General features: G+C 37.6%; 1 protein-coding gene across 2 annotated transcripts; it reads right to left on the bottom strand.

Annotated features, from left to right (window-relative positions):
• Positions 1–481: 481 nt before the first annotated feature.
• LOC127434068 (solute carrier family 25 member 35-like) lies at positions 482–9,801 on the bottom strand. 2 transcript variants are annotated; one of them, XM_051686532.1, is made up of 5 exons: positions 9,266–9,801; positions 6,714–6,779; positions 6,281–6,433; positions 3,069–3,203; positions 482–2,906 (listed from the first exon to the last, which is right to left on the bottom strand). In XM_051686532.1, exons 1-5 carry the CDS (start codon positions 9,635–9,637, stop codon positions 2,742–2,744), a joined length of 891 nt encoding a protein of 296 aa, XP_051542492.1. In that variant the 5' UTR covers positions 9,638–9,801; the 3' UTR covers positions 482–2,741. The 2 variants fall into 2 exon arrangements, with proteins under 2 accessions (XP_051542492.1, XP_051542494.1); XM_051686534.1 differs by lacking the exon at positions 3,069–3,203.
• Positions 9,802–13,729: the final 3,928 nt, after the last annotated feature.

Below are 13,729 nucleotides of genomic sequence, written 5' to 3' on the forward strand. Positions count from 1 at the left end.
TAGAAAAATATTTTCCCAGTCATTCTATTACATTTTCCATGTGAGAACTACACATTAACAGTAAGCAAAATAGATCATGTGATTAACACAACTACAAAAGTTGGCAAAGCAGTTCAACCATGTGATGTTGATGCAATGACTTGCATTTTATTTTCGAAGGGGTTTTAAAAAAAAAAAAAAAAAAAAAAGACTACCGGTATATTTTAGCATGTTTCCAGCTAACAAATTATTTACAAAAGTGCATTTATGACAAAAGGCCTGACTTGAATGCATTCCACAATGTGGAAAAATAAATTTGCATTAACCTTTTGTTTTTCTTGTTCTACAGTAACTTTGATTCAAAAACTGCATGTAGATATGTTCTCTTACAAAACATTGCTGGGGTGTAAAGTATTCCATCCTGTTGCATCCAGTACATTCTAATTGAGTTTTTATTATTACAATGATCACAAGGCAGCACTGTATTTAATTTCCTTAAATTTTTATTTTTTTTTTTTTTTTTTTTGCTTCTACACCCATCAATTTGACTATTGCTCATTCTTAGGAGTTTGAACAACGTATTGAACTCTGGTTTAACTACATTTTGAAATTAAGCTTTATATCAAGGGGCATTTGATTTTAATTTTTTTTTCTAACCATTTAAAACAAACTCTCTATGAAATATACCTTGTGTTGTGCAGCTTATTGAAGACCAATATACTTACATTGAAGAGGGACCCAAGCCATATCTAGGGAGCAGAATACACTACATGGCCAAAAGTTTGTGGACACTCCCTTTCAATTAACATGTTTGGCTATTCCATTAATTCCAGTGAAGAGAAATCTTAATGCTAAAGCTAAACAACTGTGTGCTTCCAACTTTGGTTTAACAGTTAGGGAGGGCCCTTTTCCAGCATGACAAAACAAGGTCCTTAAAGAAATAATGTACTGAGGCTGGTGTGGAAGAACTTTACTGGCCTAGACCCCAACTGAACACCTCTGGGATAAACTGGATGCCAACCGCGAGCCAGAGTCCATCACCCAATATCAGTGACTGACCTCCCTGATGCTCTTATGTCTAAATGGGAGCACATCCATGCAGCTACATTCCAACATCAAGTGGAAAGCATTTTCAGAAGAGTGGAAGATGTTTAAGCAGCAAAGAGTGGGATTAATACCTATGGTTTTGAAATTTTATGTTCAACAAGCACACATGAATGTTGCTGTTCATGTGTCCACAAACTTTTGGCAATATAGTATCATGGCTTGGAGGTGAGCTCTTCTGACTTGGGCCAGTAAGCAATCACCTAGCAACCACTCATAACAGCCCAACCACCCAGAACACAGAATCTTGTATTTATCTCTAATTGTGGCTCTTTTACAATTTTAGCCTGTCATGTGTCCAACAGAGCCAATCCATGTTCAATGGAAGGAATTTGTTATAACAATAAAAGAGCTTTTGTACCTCTTTTTATATTTTTTAAAGCATAATTCCTAAGCAAAACAGTGATTTGATGACAAAATAAGGTAACATTTTTGTTAAAATCGGTATCGGCCAATTAAACCCCTCATTATATATATCGGTGCACCCCTACTTAAAATCTTTTACATTATTCTTTTGCTGCCTTGTAAGCACTGGTTTGTCCTTCAAGAAATGTCTAAATCTAGTTCTTATTAATTATCAGTCTCCTCTTCAAGGGCTGTTTTAAAACCTTTTTTTTATGTGTCTTTCAAATTCTGGCTCATCAGATAAGACAATCCATCTTTAAAAAAAATGCCCCTATTGTTTGTCTAGAGCTTAGTAAAATATGAAACATTTATATCTCAAATACTGGATAAGGCTTTAAACTTCAAGAACAATCTTAAATTAAAGCTGCAAGCAGTGATGAACGGGCCCTCGCACTCTGGTGCATGTTGGGGCTGCTGTGCCAGGGGAATGTCACTCCAATTTTTTTTTGCATTTTTTAGCACTTAAATGTCCTTAAGAGTGTATCACAGTGTAAAACATGTCATTTCCTGTTGCCAGTAGGTGGCACTATGACTATAACTGAATATTGGCATGTAGGTGTATTCAGGCCGGGACTGTTATCAAACATGTGTAGTTTTTGTCCAATCTGTCCTTGTATGTATGAGTTATAACAACTTCTTGTTTCATGGCAAAACATCGAAATTTGGCAGACTGTCACCGCTACGCCGTACAGTGAAAACTCAAAAGCGTCGCAATTTAGCATCGCCAAGGCCTTTAAATTAGAATAACCATATATGAAGAAGGTCTAATGAAATCTCTAGGAGGAGTTTGTTAAAGTACGAGGCCTGGAACTGGCTAACTGAGCAAAAATTGAAGAGAAAAATAAAAATGGCTGACTTTAGGGCATGGGTCAAAGAGACTTTTTTGTAGGTACTGGCATGTTACATGTGTACCGATTCTTGTACGTGTAGGTGAAACATAGCATAAAGCGCACATCGTTGAAAGTTTGTAGGTGGCGCTATCGAGCCATTTTGCCACACCTAATTCTGAAACCCATATCAGATGTACATTTTCGCCACTTCTGTTGCGTGTGCGAAGTTTCATGAGTTTAAGTATGTTTAGGCCCTAAAAAATGCGATTCATTTGTGGAAAAAAAAAATAAAAGCCTAGAACAATAGGGTCCTTGCACCATCGGTGCTCGGGCCCCTGATTACTTTAACCAGCAGATCAGGAATACAGAGATGATGTTTTGCTGACTGGCATGCCCACATCAGGATGTTGCGAGACGCTAGCTTTAACTGTGGTATAAAGCGCGCAGCTCGTTCCAGAAGAGCAGGGAGAGGATGGTATGAGGCCCGAGTCGGAAGTATGAAGCTCCGAGACCTTTATATAGACCAGTCATGCCTTCATTCTTCAGTGTCTTAGAGAAACAGTCCACAAAACCTCGGTACAATATACCCTGCAAGAGAAAAGAACATACAGTGAGCATAAATACCTTTTTGATGGTTTTATAATATAACTACAGTCTATTGACAAAAGTGCTTGATGACACTGTATAGCTAAAGCATAAAGCTCTTCAGACTCTGATTGCTGAATGTTGAGGATAGCTGGATGGAAACACCTTGCCGAGATGATCCACAGGCTGGTTGTAGAGGCGAGTGCTGACTACATCAAACGGCGTCATAGCTAATACAACGACTACACTACTGATCATTCCAGCACTCAGAGCTATTAACCAGCTGCCCTCAGAGAATAACTACAGATACAGGGAAAAGGAGAAAGAGAAACAAGTTAACAGCAAACAAGCATTAATAACCAATATTACTCCCTCTTCCCAGAGAATATTTGTATACATTTCAATTCGGCTGTACTGAGAGTATTTTCTTCTACAGTTAAGGAGATAGTTTTCCCAAAAAATGCAAATTGTCATCACCAATCTCTCAAATTTAGTTAATTTAGAACTAGCGCTTCACAATGCATGTGAGAAACGATAATGTTTGTGTGTAGTGTCATTTCTCTTCCTACTTTCAGCGAGTTCTGCTTCTGAATGTACGCAAACAAAGATGTTCTCGAGTGAATCATGAACGTGCCAGATGTGAACGCAAGATTTTCAGCAAAAAATAGCTTACATTTTGGTCTGTTAGTCACACCTCACTGTTGTATAGCATCAAAAGACTTACATAGTGCACATGTCATATGGATCCCTTTTTACAGAAAAGAGCAGCGTCAATCTAATAAGCTGCTTCTTCTGTGGTACACTTGAGGCTCCAGAATGATCAGACTCTGAATTCAGCAACAGAAGGTCGAAATTCAAACCACTGCCCCCAGTGGCCAAAGCTGGAAGTGTGGTTGAGGTGAAATGTCTACAAGGTGGCACCAAAAGTGACAACAGGAATGCATATTTTATTAACTCTACCCATAAATGATAGAACCATCCCATTTCAGTTTCCCTGATTGCAAAACATATTTTGAAAAAAAATTAGAAAATAAAAAAAAGTTATCCCCATTTCTCCCAATTTAGAATGCCCAATTCCCACTACTTAGTATTTCCTTGTGGTGGCGCGGTTACTCACCTCAATCTGGGTGGAAGAGAACAAGTCTCAGTTGCCTCCGCTTCTGAGACGGTCAATCTGCGCATCTTATCACATGGCTCGCTGTGCATGACACCGGAGACTCCCAGCATGTGGAGGCTCATGCTACCCTCCACGACCCATGCACAACTTACCATGTGCCCCACTGAGAGCGAGAACCCCTAATCGCGACCACGAGGAGGTTACCCCATGCAACTCTACCCTCCCTGGCAACCGGGCCAATTTGGTTGCTTAGGAGACCTGGCTGGAGTCACTCAGCACGCCCTGGATTCAAACTTGTGACTCCAGGGGTGGTAGTCAGCGTCAATACTCGCTGAGCTTCCCAGGCCCCCTGAAAAACATTTAATAATTTACAGTGATTCAAAAAGTCACATTAAAAAGGCAGTCGCACACCAGATGAGAAGCGCCATGCCACATCATGGCTAGGACATGGCATAGGTATCAAACACAGGGCACGTCGATGTGGTTCAGGTGGCAGACAGTACACACAAAAGTCACCAAGGTTTTTTCCTTCAAGAATGAACAATGCAAGAGTAAATCTATGTTCTTCGATAATGATTTGGGTAGAATTTAAATGGAAAATAAGCAAGTTGCGCTCTGTGACTCGGCAGAAATTTGAGCAGCATCCGGAGTCGTAGCTGGGCGCCGCCGACAGACGCAGAGCGGCAGTGTGCATACTTTCATAGAAAAACTATTGTTTTGAATTTAACGTGCCATGTCGTCCACTAGACGCATCCGGTGTGCGACCCCCTTAAGATTCAAACAACCTTGGGTCAATATAAGACTCTTCCTATGCAATCATTATCATACTAGTATTTTGCAGCAAAATTTCTATGCAAGCAAACATCACATAATGATCTCTGAACTGTTGATACAACTGTTATTCTAGTGGCATCCAGGTGATCTCATATCAGGTGCAGTTCAATGCTGACTTGTAATAAAAATGGAACAGTTCTTTAGATCTGAGGTCACTCTCAAACACCACCAATAATTGTATATATTAATACACAGTTTAGCAAAGCTTTTACAGTCTCTCATAATTTGTGAACACAACACCATCTAATAATTTGTTGGTTTTTGGCACAGAAATGACATACACCTGAAACATCCTAAAGATCAATATAATTGTGTAATTCTGTGATGTTTTGTGCATAACTGAACATGGAAATGGAATTACTTGCATTTGCATTACAAATTTGTGTCTATCCCTCACAGCCTTGTTTTCACGAAAAATTTAATATGGCGTCTAACCTGAATAAGGTCTATAAATCGATGACAAACGGTAAATTAACTAACACGCTGACAAAATCGGAGACTTTGTCTGGTGTTTTAAAACTATTACACATTTAACAAATGTGTCAGACTGAAACAATTTTTTTTTTTTTTTTTTTTTAATTATTCAATTCATTTAATTCAAGTGTACACTGAAATACTAGGTATTTTTTATAGTGTAGAAAGCAAGACGACAAATTTTATAAAATCCAGTAAAGTTAGCATTCTATTTCCTTGTAAATTCCCATTGCTTTATTTTGAACGGAAACAGAAAATGTCCTTTTGTAACATTGTGCTTTGTAATACTGGATGGCATGAGGAAGGAGGGGTGTCAAATTACAGTACATCCAAGTAACAACACAGCAAAGCTTGCAACTTGTATTCTCATTCTAGAGAACATTTTATTGTATTTATTGTATCTGTATACGGCCCTTGAACAAGATGAGTCATCAACATTTTTGGGCTGTTTTCCTGGAAGAGACTTCACTTTAAATGCATATTTATGATAAAGGTTTATTTTGTGAACTTTTAGGAGTTTACAAGCAAATAGATGGCCTCAAAACTAATAGAAAAAGGATTACAAGCCCTAATATTTTTGATTTCATGGGGTTTTTAAATCAAGATGGAAATTGAGCATGCATTGCTTTCTAGCCACCAAGCAAGATGTTAAATTCCAAGGGGATGTGTTAAAGGTTTAAAATTATAATAATAATTTAAACTTGAAAACCATTTATTATTTTAATAAATTAAATTTTATTAGTAACCATCTAATAATTTTAACAAATTCATCATTTTTAATTAATAATTAAATTATTTACATTAATTTTCATGGCTCCAAAATAAAAATATGAACAAAAACATTGACCACTCTATTTCATGCAGTATAATAAATACTGATCTTCTTTCTTTCCCTGACCCATTTTTATTTTTCCAGCTTATTCCTACCTGAAGTGAAACATCTCATGCTTACCTGTGTGTCAGTGACCAGCTCTTTAGAAGCAGAAAAAGTGGAGAGTTGAGCAGCTGACCCCACACTAACCCTTGGCACTGCTGCACTTGCCCCCCTCCACAAACCCAAAATGCCATGCTGTCTGTAGATGGCGAACAGTGCATGCATCATTCCCTAATGGCAAAAGAAAAACAAAGCAAAAGAGATGTACAACAGAAACAATCACTATGTTTACATCATAACAATGGCAGGATTTAGATTCAGACTGGTTTATGTTACCATGGATGCACAAATCTGCCTTTGAAAATGGCGAATTGCAAATAGGCATGTGTGACAGAACATATAAATATTTCCACATCCCCAGCATCAGGAGACGGGAAGATGAAGCTACTCGCTTCACATTCAACGAAACTCATTAAAATTTGTCATGTGTAGATGTTGAACATTAACTCACCTGATGCTTATACTGGTGCCCTACTGCAATAGAGGAAGTGGATTGACTCTGTAAATGTGTCTTTACCTGAGGTAAAGAAAAGAGAAATATGGTACACTTACTAAACTTAGCCTTGAGTGTCTGATTGTTTATGTGTTACCACAAGTCTTGGGTGTTGGCATGACACGAAGGGGGGGGAAACACTTAAAGGAATAGTTTACCCAAGAAAATACAATTTTGTCATCATAAACTCTGTTATAATATTGTCTCTATTCCCTGAAACACAAACCAAACTAGCATTTTCCATATGCCGAAAGTGAATGGTAATTTATACTGGGAAGCTCCAAAAAGGGCAAAAAAGCACTATATACAGTATATGTATACTGCAAGTCTTCCGAAGCTGTTTGATAGTTTTGTGAGGAACAGACCAAAATGTACAGTACTGTGCAAAAGTTTTAGGTACTTGTGAAAAATGTTGCATAGTGAGGATGTCTTCAAAAAATAATGACAAATTCATTTATCACTTAATGTCATACAAAGTCCAGTGAACACAAAGTTAAATCAATATTCAGTGTGACCACCTTTGCCTTTAAAACAGCACCAATTCTCCGAGGTACACCTGGACACCGTTTTTCTTGGTTGTTGGCAGATAGGATGTTCCAAGCTTCTTGGAGAATTCACCACAGTTCTTCTATTTCGGCCGTCTCAATTGCTTCTGTCTCTATATGTAATCTCAGACTGACACAATGTTCAGTGGGGGGTTTTGTGGGGGCCATGACATCTGTTGCAGGGCTCCCTGTTCTTCCATTCTAATCTTTTCTATTTGCAAAAGTAATGTCTGGGAGTCTAACATTTATATTTCCTATTGACACATTAAAGCTTAAGATATAAATAACCATCTTAAGACAAAAGATTCTGTGAAACATCTTATGTGCCTAAGACTTTTTTTTTTGTCTTTATTCACTGATGATCTCCTTGGCAGTATTAATCACTATCCACTTTCAATGGGTTTATATAAAAAAAAAAACCCAGGAGCTCGGACCTTCTGCCCAATATTTTGTGTTTCACAAAGGAAAGAAAATGAGGCTGGAATGACTTGGTGTGATTATTTGATGACAAATTTTCATTTTTGGGTGAACTATTTCTAGTAAAAATCACTGTAACGCACTGCGAGTGACTTTATAAAATGGTGGCAACAGAAATGAAAAAGGACACTAATGTTAAAAAACACATTTAATAACACAAACAAATCCTTCACCCAGTAAAATAGTTCACTGACCTAACCTGGAAGTGATATTTTTTTAATATCGGTAATTTGGTATCAAAAATTATAATTTTTACTAGAAGTGCATTGAATTGACTTGTGAAATTGACATTTCAACTACTAAGAAATTAGATATCTGTAACTGTATTTTGAATAGGAGTGAATGACTGATCATTGTGAAATTTCACTAGTGAAAATGCAGTTACAGATATCAAGAATAGTTTTTTACTAGTTGAAATTATATTTTAATATCAATTATGTCTATTAAAATTTGTATGTAATGTAAATGTCATTACAGATATAAAAAATTAGCACTTTCACTAGTACTTTTTAAATTCCTGATATCAAAGGGATAGTTCACCAATATGAAAATTCCCTCAATTTACTCACCCTCATGCCATCACAGATGAGTATGACTTTCTCCTGAAGAACACACACAGAGATTTTATAGAAGAATATTTCAGCTCTTTAGATCCATACAATGCAAATAAACGGTGACCAGAACTCTGAAGCTCCAAAAGCACATAAAAGCAGCATAAAAGTAATCAACATGACTCCAGTGGTTAAATCCATGTCTTCAGAAGTCATATGATAGGTGTGGGTGCCGAACAGATCTAAATTCAAGTCCTTTTTTACTATAAATTATCCTCCTTTGACCAGCCCCAAACAGTAGGTGGCAATATGCATAAAGAATGCGAATCACAAAATAATAAAAAATAAAATTTGTAAAAAAAAAAAAAATATAAAACTTTAAAAAATGTGGAAGTGAAAGTAAAGATTTAAAGTAAAAAAGGACTTAAATATTTATCCGTTTCTAACCCACAGCCATCATATTGCTTCTGAAGTCATGGATTTAACCACTGGATCTGTATGGATTACTTTTATGCTGCCTTTATGTGCTTTTGGAGTTTTAAAGTTCTGGTCACCATTCACTATGGACCAACAGAGCCTAGATATTTTTCTAAAAATCTTAGTTTTTGTTCTGCAGAAGAAAGAGAGTAATACACATCTGGGAGGGGATGAGGGTGAGTAAATGAAGAGATAATTTACATTTATGGGTGAAAAACTATTCCTTTAGGTATTAATATTTTAACAAGTAAAGAATTAATTGATATCTATTATTTATATCCTCCACCTAATAATGTCGAAAGGGCTTGTGATACTGTCATTTGTGCAGTTGCCAGTTGTCCTCTTTCAATGCTGCGTGCACCCGGTGCTCCCTATCATGTTCACCGCCAAACCAATTGTCATTCAACACGTGCTTAATCCTTTTTTACTACTCAGAAACACACCCAGTTCAGTTACTCACCAGGTAAATCGGGCTTCCCATGACAGCACCCACGACACCGGCAACGGCCCCGGCCAGTGTGCTCTTCGCAGCGGAGACCCTTCCGTCCGTGTGAATGTATCCCAAGCACTCGATGGTGGCGTAAGAGCCCAGCCGGACCCCATTCATGCACAACTGATACACCAGCCCGGGTACCAAACCTTTCTGTAGACCAGTCAGTCCATCTATTTTACCTATCGTGTAAAACGCGTGAAATACATTCCTATAATAAACTTGGTAGGTTCCTCGGCTCTTGAGCTCTCCTTGCAATTGCATCCGAGTTTTCACAACCTCCAACGGGTTTGTGAATAAGCAAGCACCGCACGCAGATGCGCCGCCGAGAACGAAATCCATGATTAAATCGCCCGGTGTTCAAATGGTGAATACGCAAGCAACATCGGGCCCATGTTATTCACAAGCGATGGACAAAACTAATAAAGCAAATGTTAGGGTAACTGACAAACAACTGTACAGTGCCATTTTAAAATGTCTTTGGTATTCCTCCGTGTCATTGTCAGATTGCGTTAATCAGCAGGGCGTGTCCATAGATGACACCGGCATGTTATCCAATCACAACAGAGATTTCGCCCCAGCCTTTCTTACGCAGCCTCTGATTGGACGGTTGTAAACAGAACGTCACCTCAACGCGCTAATCCGAACTGGAAAAATTAAAATAAATGATTAAACTCCTCGCAGAAACTTCATAATCGACATAAAGGACATAAAATATTTTGTTACCTCACCTAAATATATACATGTATAAAATATTATAGACTTTTATTTGAAGGTCATTTTGACCATTTTAAAACTTTCAAAGGCTTTAAGCCGACATAAATTCGTCTTGACCATCTATTTTTTTTTATTCTACAACATGGTTTAATATAGGATGGGTGAAATAAATGACAGGGGTAGTATCTGTGACAAATGACTCGCATAGCTTGGATTTCAGTTAACTGAGAAATGGCATGAAGCTCACTATACAAAAAGAGCTCTTTTACACAAGATGATCTTCAGCTTTTAGCATACCCTCTTATGTTATCAGTCCTTTTGTCTCTCCACCCATCTCAACTTTCTGGGACTATTTCAGTATTTGCCAGCACACTCAGAGTAAAAGGAACCTTTTACAGTATTGTTCCTATAAAATAAACATGTACCAGTACAGTTTATAGACCTACAGTACCTTGAAGGACGTTGTACCATGGAGGGCAAAAATTGATTTAGCTTATGCTTTTAACTAAAACGACTTGCAGATTTATTTACATATCTATCCTGTAAATTCTCTCTCTTTCAGAGTCAACTAAGACCAAAGGATTACCTTACATCTTTTGGGGGTTTTCTTTCAAACACTTGGTGATGGTGATAGACTGGTCTGTCTAATCAATCTTGCTTGCATTCTCTACCACCGTGTTAGTAAAATGAGACGGACACAAAATATGATGCAGATTTTCCCCAAATGGCTTTTTCGTGGGTATGGGCAGAGACTCAGAAACAACCTCCGTGGTCATGAACATGGGATGAGAATCGGTAACAACCTCTGTGGTCGTGGGCAGAGACTCAGGAAAAGAAACTTTTCTTCTCTTCCTCTGGAAGGCCAAAGTTGGCAACGCTGGCTCTGGGACGGGCGAGGCTGGCAACTCGTTGGCCCTGGGACGGGCGAGGCAACTCGTTGGCCGTGGCGCAAACAAGTTTTGAGGTAGGGTCTTCATGGAACTACGCACCAACATCTGTGGCATGAGTTCCCTCAGTGCACTATTTAGACCAGCCCAGAAGAAAACCACCAGAGAGTGGTCTAAAAACTCACGGGCGTGATCCTCAACTGGACGGTCCCCTTGTTCAATGGGTATAATCCTGACAGCTGCTAGATCCATTTCTTGGTCAGTCTTTCTGTGACGAGACAGGAGAGGAATGAGGATCTAAATGCAGCCTTTTTTAATAAAACAAAAGTAAACCTCATAACTCAGAAAACAATAAAACAAAACACAGGGAACAAAGCACAGCATAATACAGATGAAGACTGACACAATAAAAAAAAAAAAAATAAACAGGCGAAAGCAAGGGCTTAAATACACAAGGGAAAACAAGGGAAGGAGGAACACCTGGGGAAACAATCAGGGGAAAACCAATCATGAAAAGAAACTACAAAGGACTACAAAACTAACAGGAAACAGGAACAAGGAACTAAACCGGAATTTCAACATAAAAGTCAAAACAAACAAAAGGGAATATGTGACAATCACACTTACCAGTTGACACTTGAAGGTTCCACTGTAGGGGATATGGTATTTTTTTCTGAAGTACTCACTGTGCAAAAAATAAGCCAGCTGCGCCTGGTAAGTTGAGAGCCACAAATGATGCCACCCAATGCCAAAGATAAAAAATAAAATAACTGAAGTCTTGTGTTAGAGGAATTATTTTATTGGTCATAGGTAGTTGATGATTCATATAATTACCAATTCTGTCTATGTTTCTCCTAAAATTCATTAGAAGAAATAGAAGAGGCACAAATGAGACAATTGTTGACATGCGGTAAGAGTATAGAGCTATAACATGATTGTGAATAGCACAGCTCAGATGATTTAGTCTTGGAGAAATCTGACTTTTGATCAGACTTTCAGATCTTGGCAAATCTGAGCACAGTTTGAGGCTCTTCTGAAGCTCTAGAGGATACATACTGTATGTGAGATTATTGGGGCGTTTTTCTCAGTAGACAAATCTGAAGAGGAGACTTAGTTATTAAAAAATGCACTGTGGTGGTGGTATCATAGTACAGTGATGGCCATTCAGAGTATTACACTAAAGGTTAGTGAGGTTTAAAACATGGTACTGAAAGAATATTATACTCATATACCATGGTTTTACAATATAAATAATACTCTAAGTTACTTTAAAAATACAATGGTAATATCAAAGTATTTTTTTTTTGTAGGTGTGGCAAAACTCACCAATTGATTTCATAGCTCAGTGAAACAAATGTATTGGATTGACAGAACTTAAAATATAAAAGTAGAAGTTTTGCATCACACTTTTTATGTAAATTAAAAGTATGGTCACTTCAAGTCAGCACAACTAGAAAACCACACAAATGTATCAGTTCATTCTTTATTGAATGAATAATTAATTCAACTTTGTTTTCTTACAAATGTTTGTCACACGAATAAGATTCAGCAACTAAAAACAAGTTGTATCAAATTAACATTTGTGTCACTGTTTCTACTTAATTAACTTGGCTCTAAATAAAATAACTGAGGTCAGGCTTAGGCATTAAAGGGATAGTTCACCTAAAAATTAATATTCTCTCATCATTTACTCGCCCTCATTCCATCCCAGATGTGAATGACTTTCTTTCTTCTGCTGAACACAAAGATTTTTTAGAGGAATATTTCAGGTCCATACAATGCATGTTAATGGTGAACAGAACTTTGAAACTGCAAAAAGGACATAAAGGCAGCATAAAATATAATCCATACGACTCCAGTGGTTTAATCCATGTCTTTTAAAGTGATGTGAGAGGTGTGGGTGAGAAACAGATCAATATTTAAGCCTTTTTTTTTTTTTTTACAATAAATTCTCCCTCCTGCCCAGAAGCATGAAGAACGCAAATCACCAAAAACAAAAGAATGTGAAAGTGTATATTTACAGTAAAAAGGACTAAAATATTGCTCTGTTTCTTACCCACCCCTTTCATATTGCTTTTAAGACATGGATTAAACCATGCGAGTCGTATGAATTAGTTTTATGCTTGTTTGTTTCTTAGTGCCGTGCCAGCTTCGATGGCTATTTTCATGGCGAAAACCAGGTTAAAATAATAAAAGTAAAACTAAATAGGAAGTTTAAGATTAATTGACTAAACTCTAAAACTAAATTTGGACTAATTTAGTTAAAAACCTTTTCAAGGTTGTCAACGGAATAAAACTGTTTTCTCACAGGAGTAGAAATATTACAATCCAATAAAATTGGTTTGACAGACAGTGGGATCTGACATGACGCACATACAGTGCATTCGGAAAGTATTCACAGCGCTTCACTTTTTCCACATTTTGTTATGTTACAGCCTTATTCCAATATGGATTAAATTCATTATTTTCCTCAAAATTCTACAAACAATACCCCATAATGACAATGTGAAATTTTGTTTGAAATCTTTGCAAAAAAAAAAAAAAAAAAAACCCCCCAACACACACACACACACACACACACACAGCCTTTGCTCAATACTTTGTTGAAGCACCTTTGGCACCAATTACAGCCTCAAGTGTTTTTGAGTATGATGCTACAAGCTTGGCACACCTATTTTTGGGCAGTTTCTCCCATTCTTCTTTGCAGGACCTCTCATGCTCCATCAGGTTGGTGCACAGCCATTTTCAGATCTCTCCAGAGATGTTCAGTCGGGTTCAAGTCTGGGCTCTGGCTGGGCCACTCAAGGACATTCACAAAGTTGTCCCATAG

Source organism: Myxocyprinus asiaticus, chromosome 4 (assembly GCF_019703515.2).
Source record: "Myxocyprinus asiaticus isolate MX2 ecotype Aquarium Trade chromosome 4, UBuf_Myxa_2, whole genome shotgun sequence".
NCBI lineage: Eukaryota > Metazoa > Chordata > Actinopteri > Cypriniformes > Catostomidae > Myxocyprinus > Myxocyprinus asiaticus.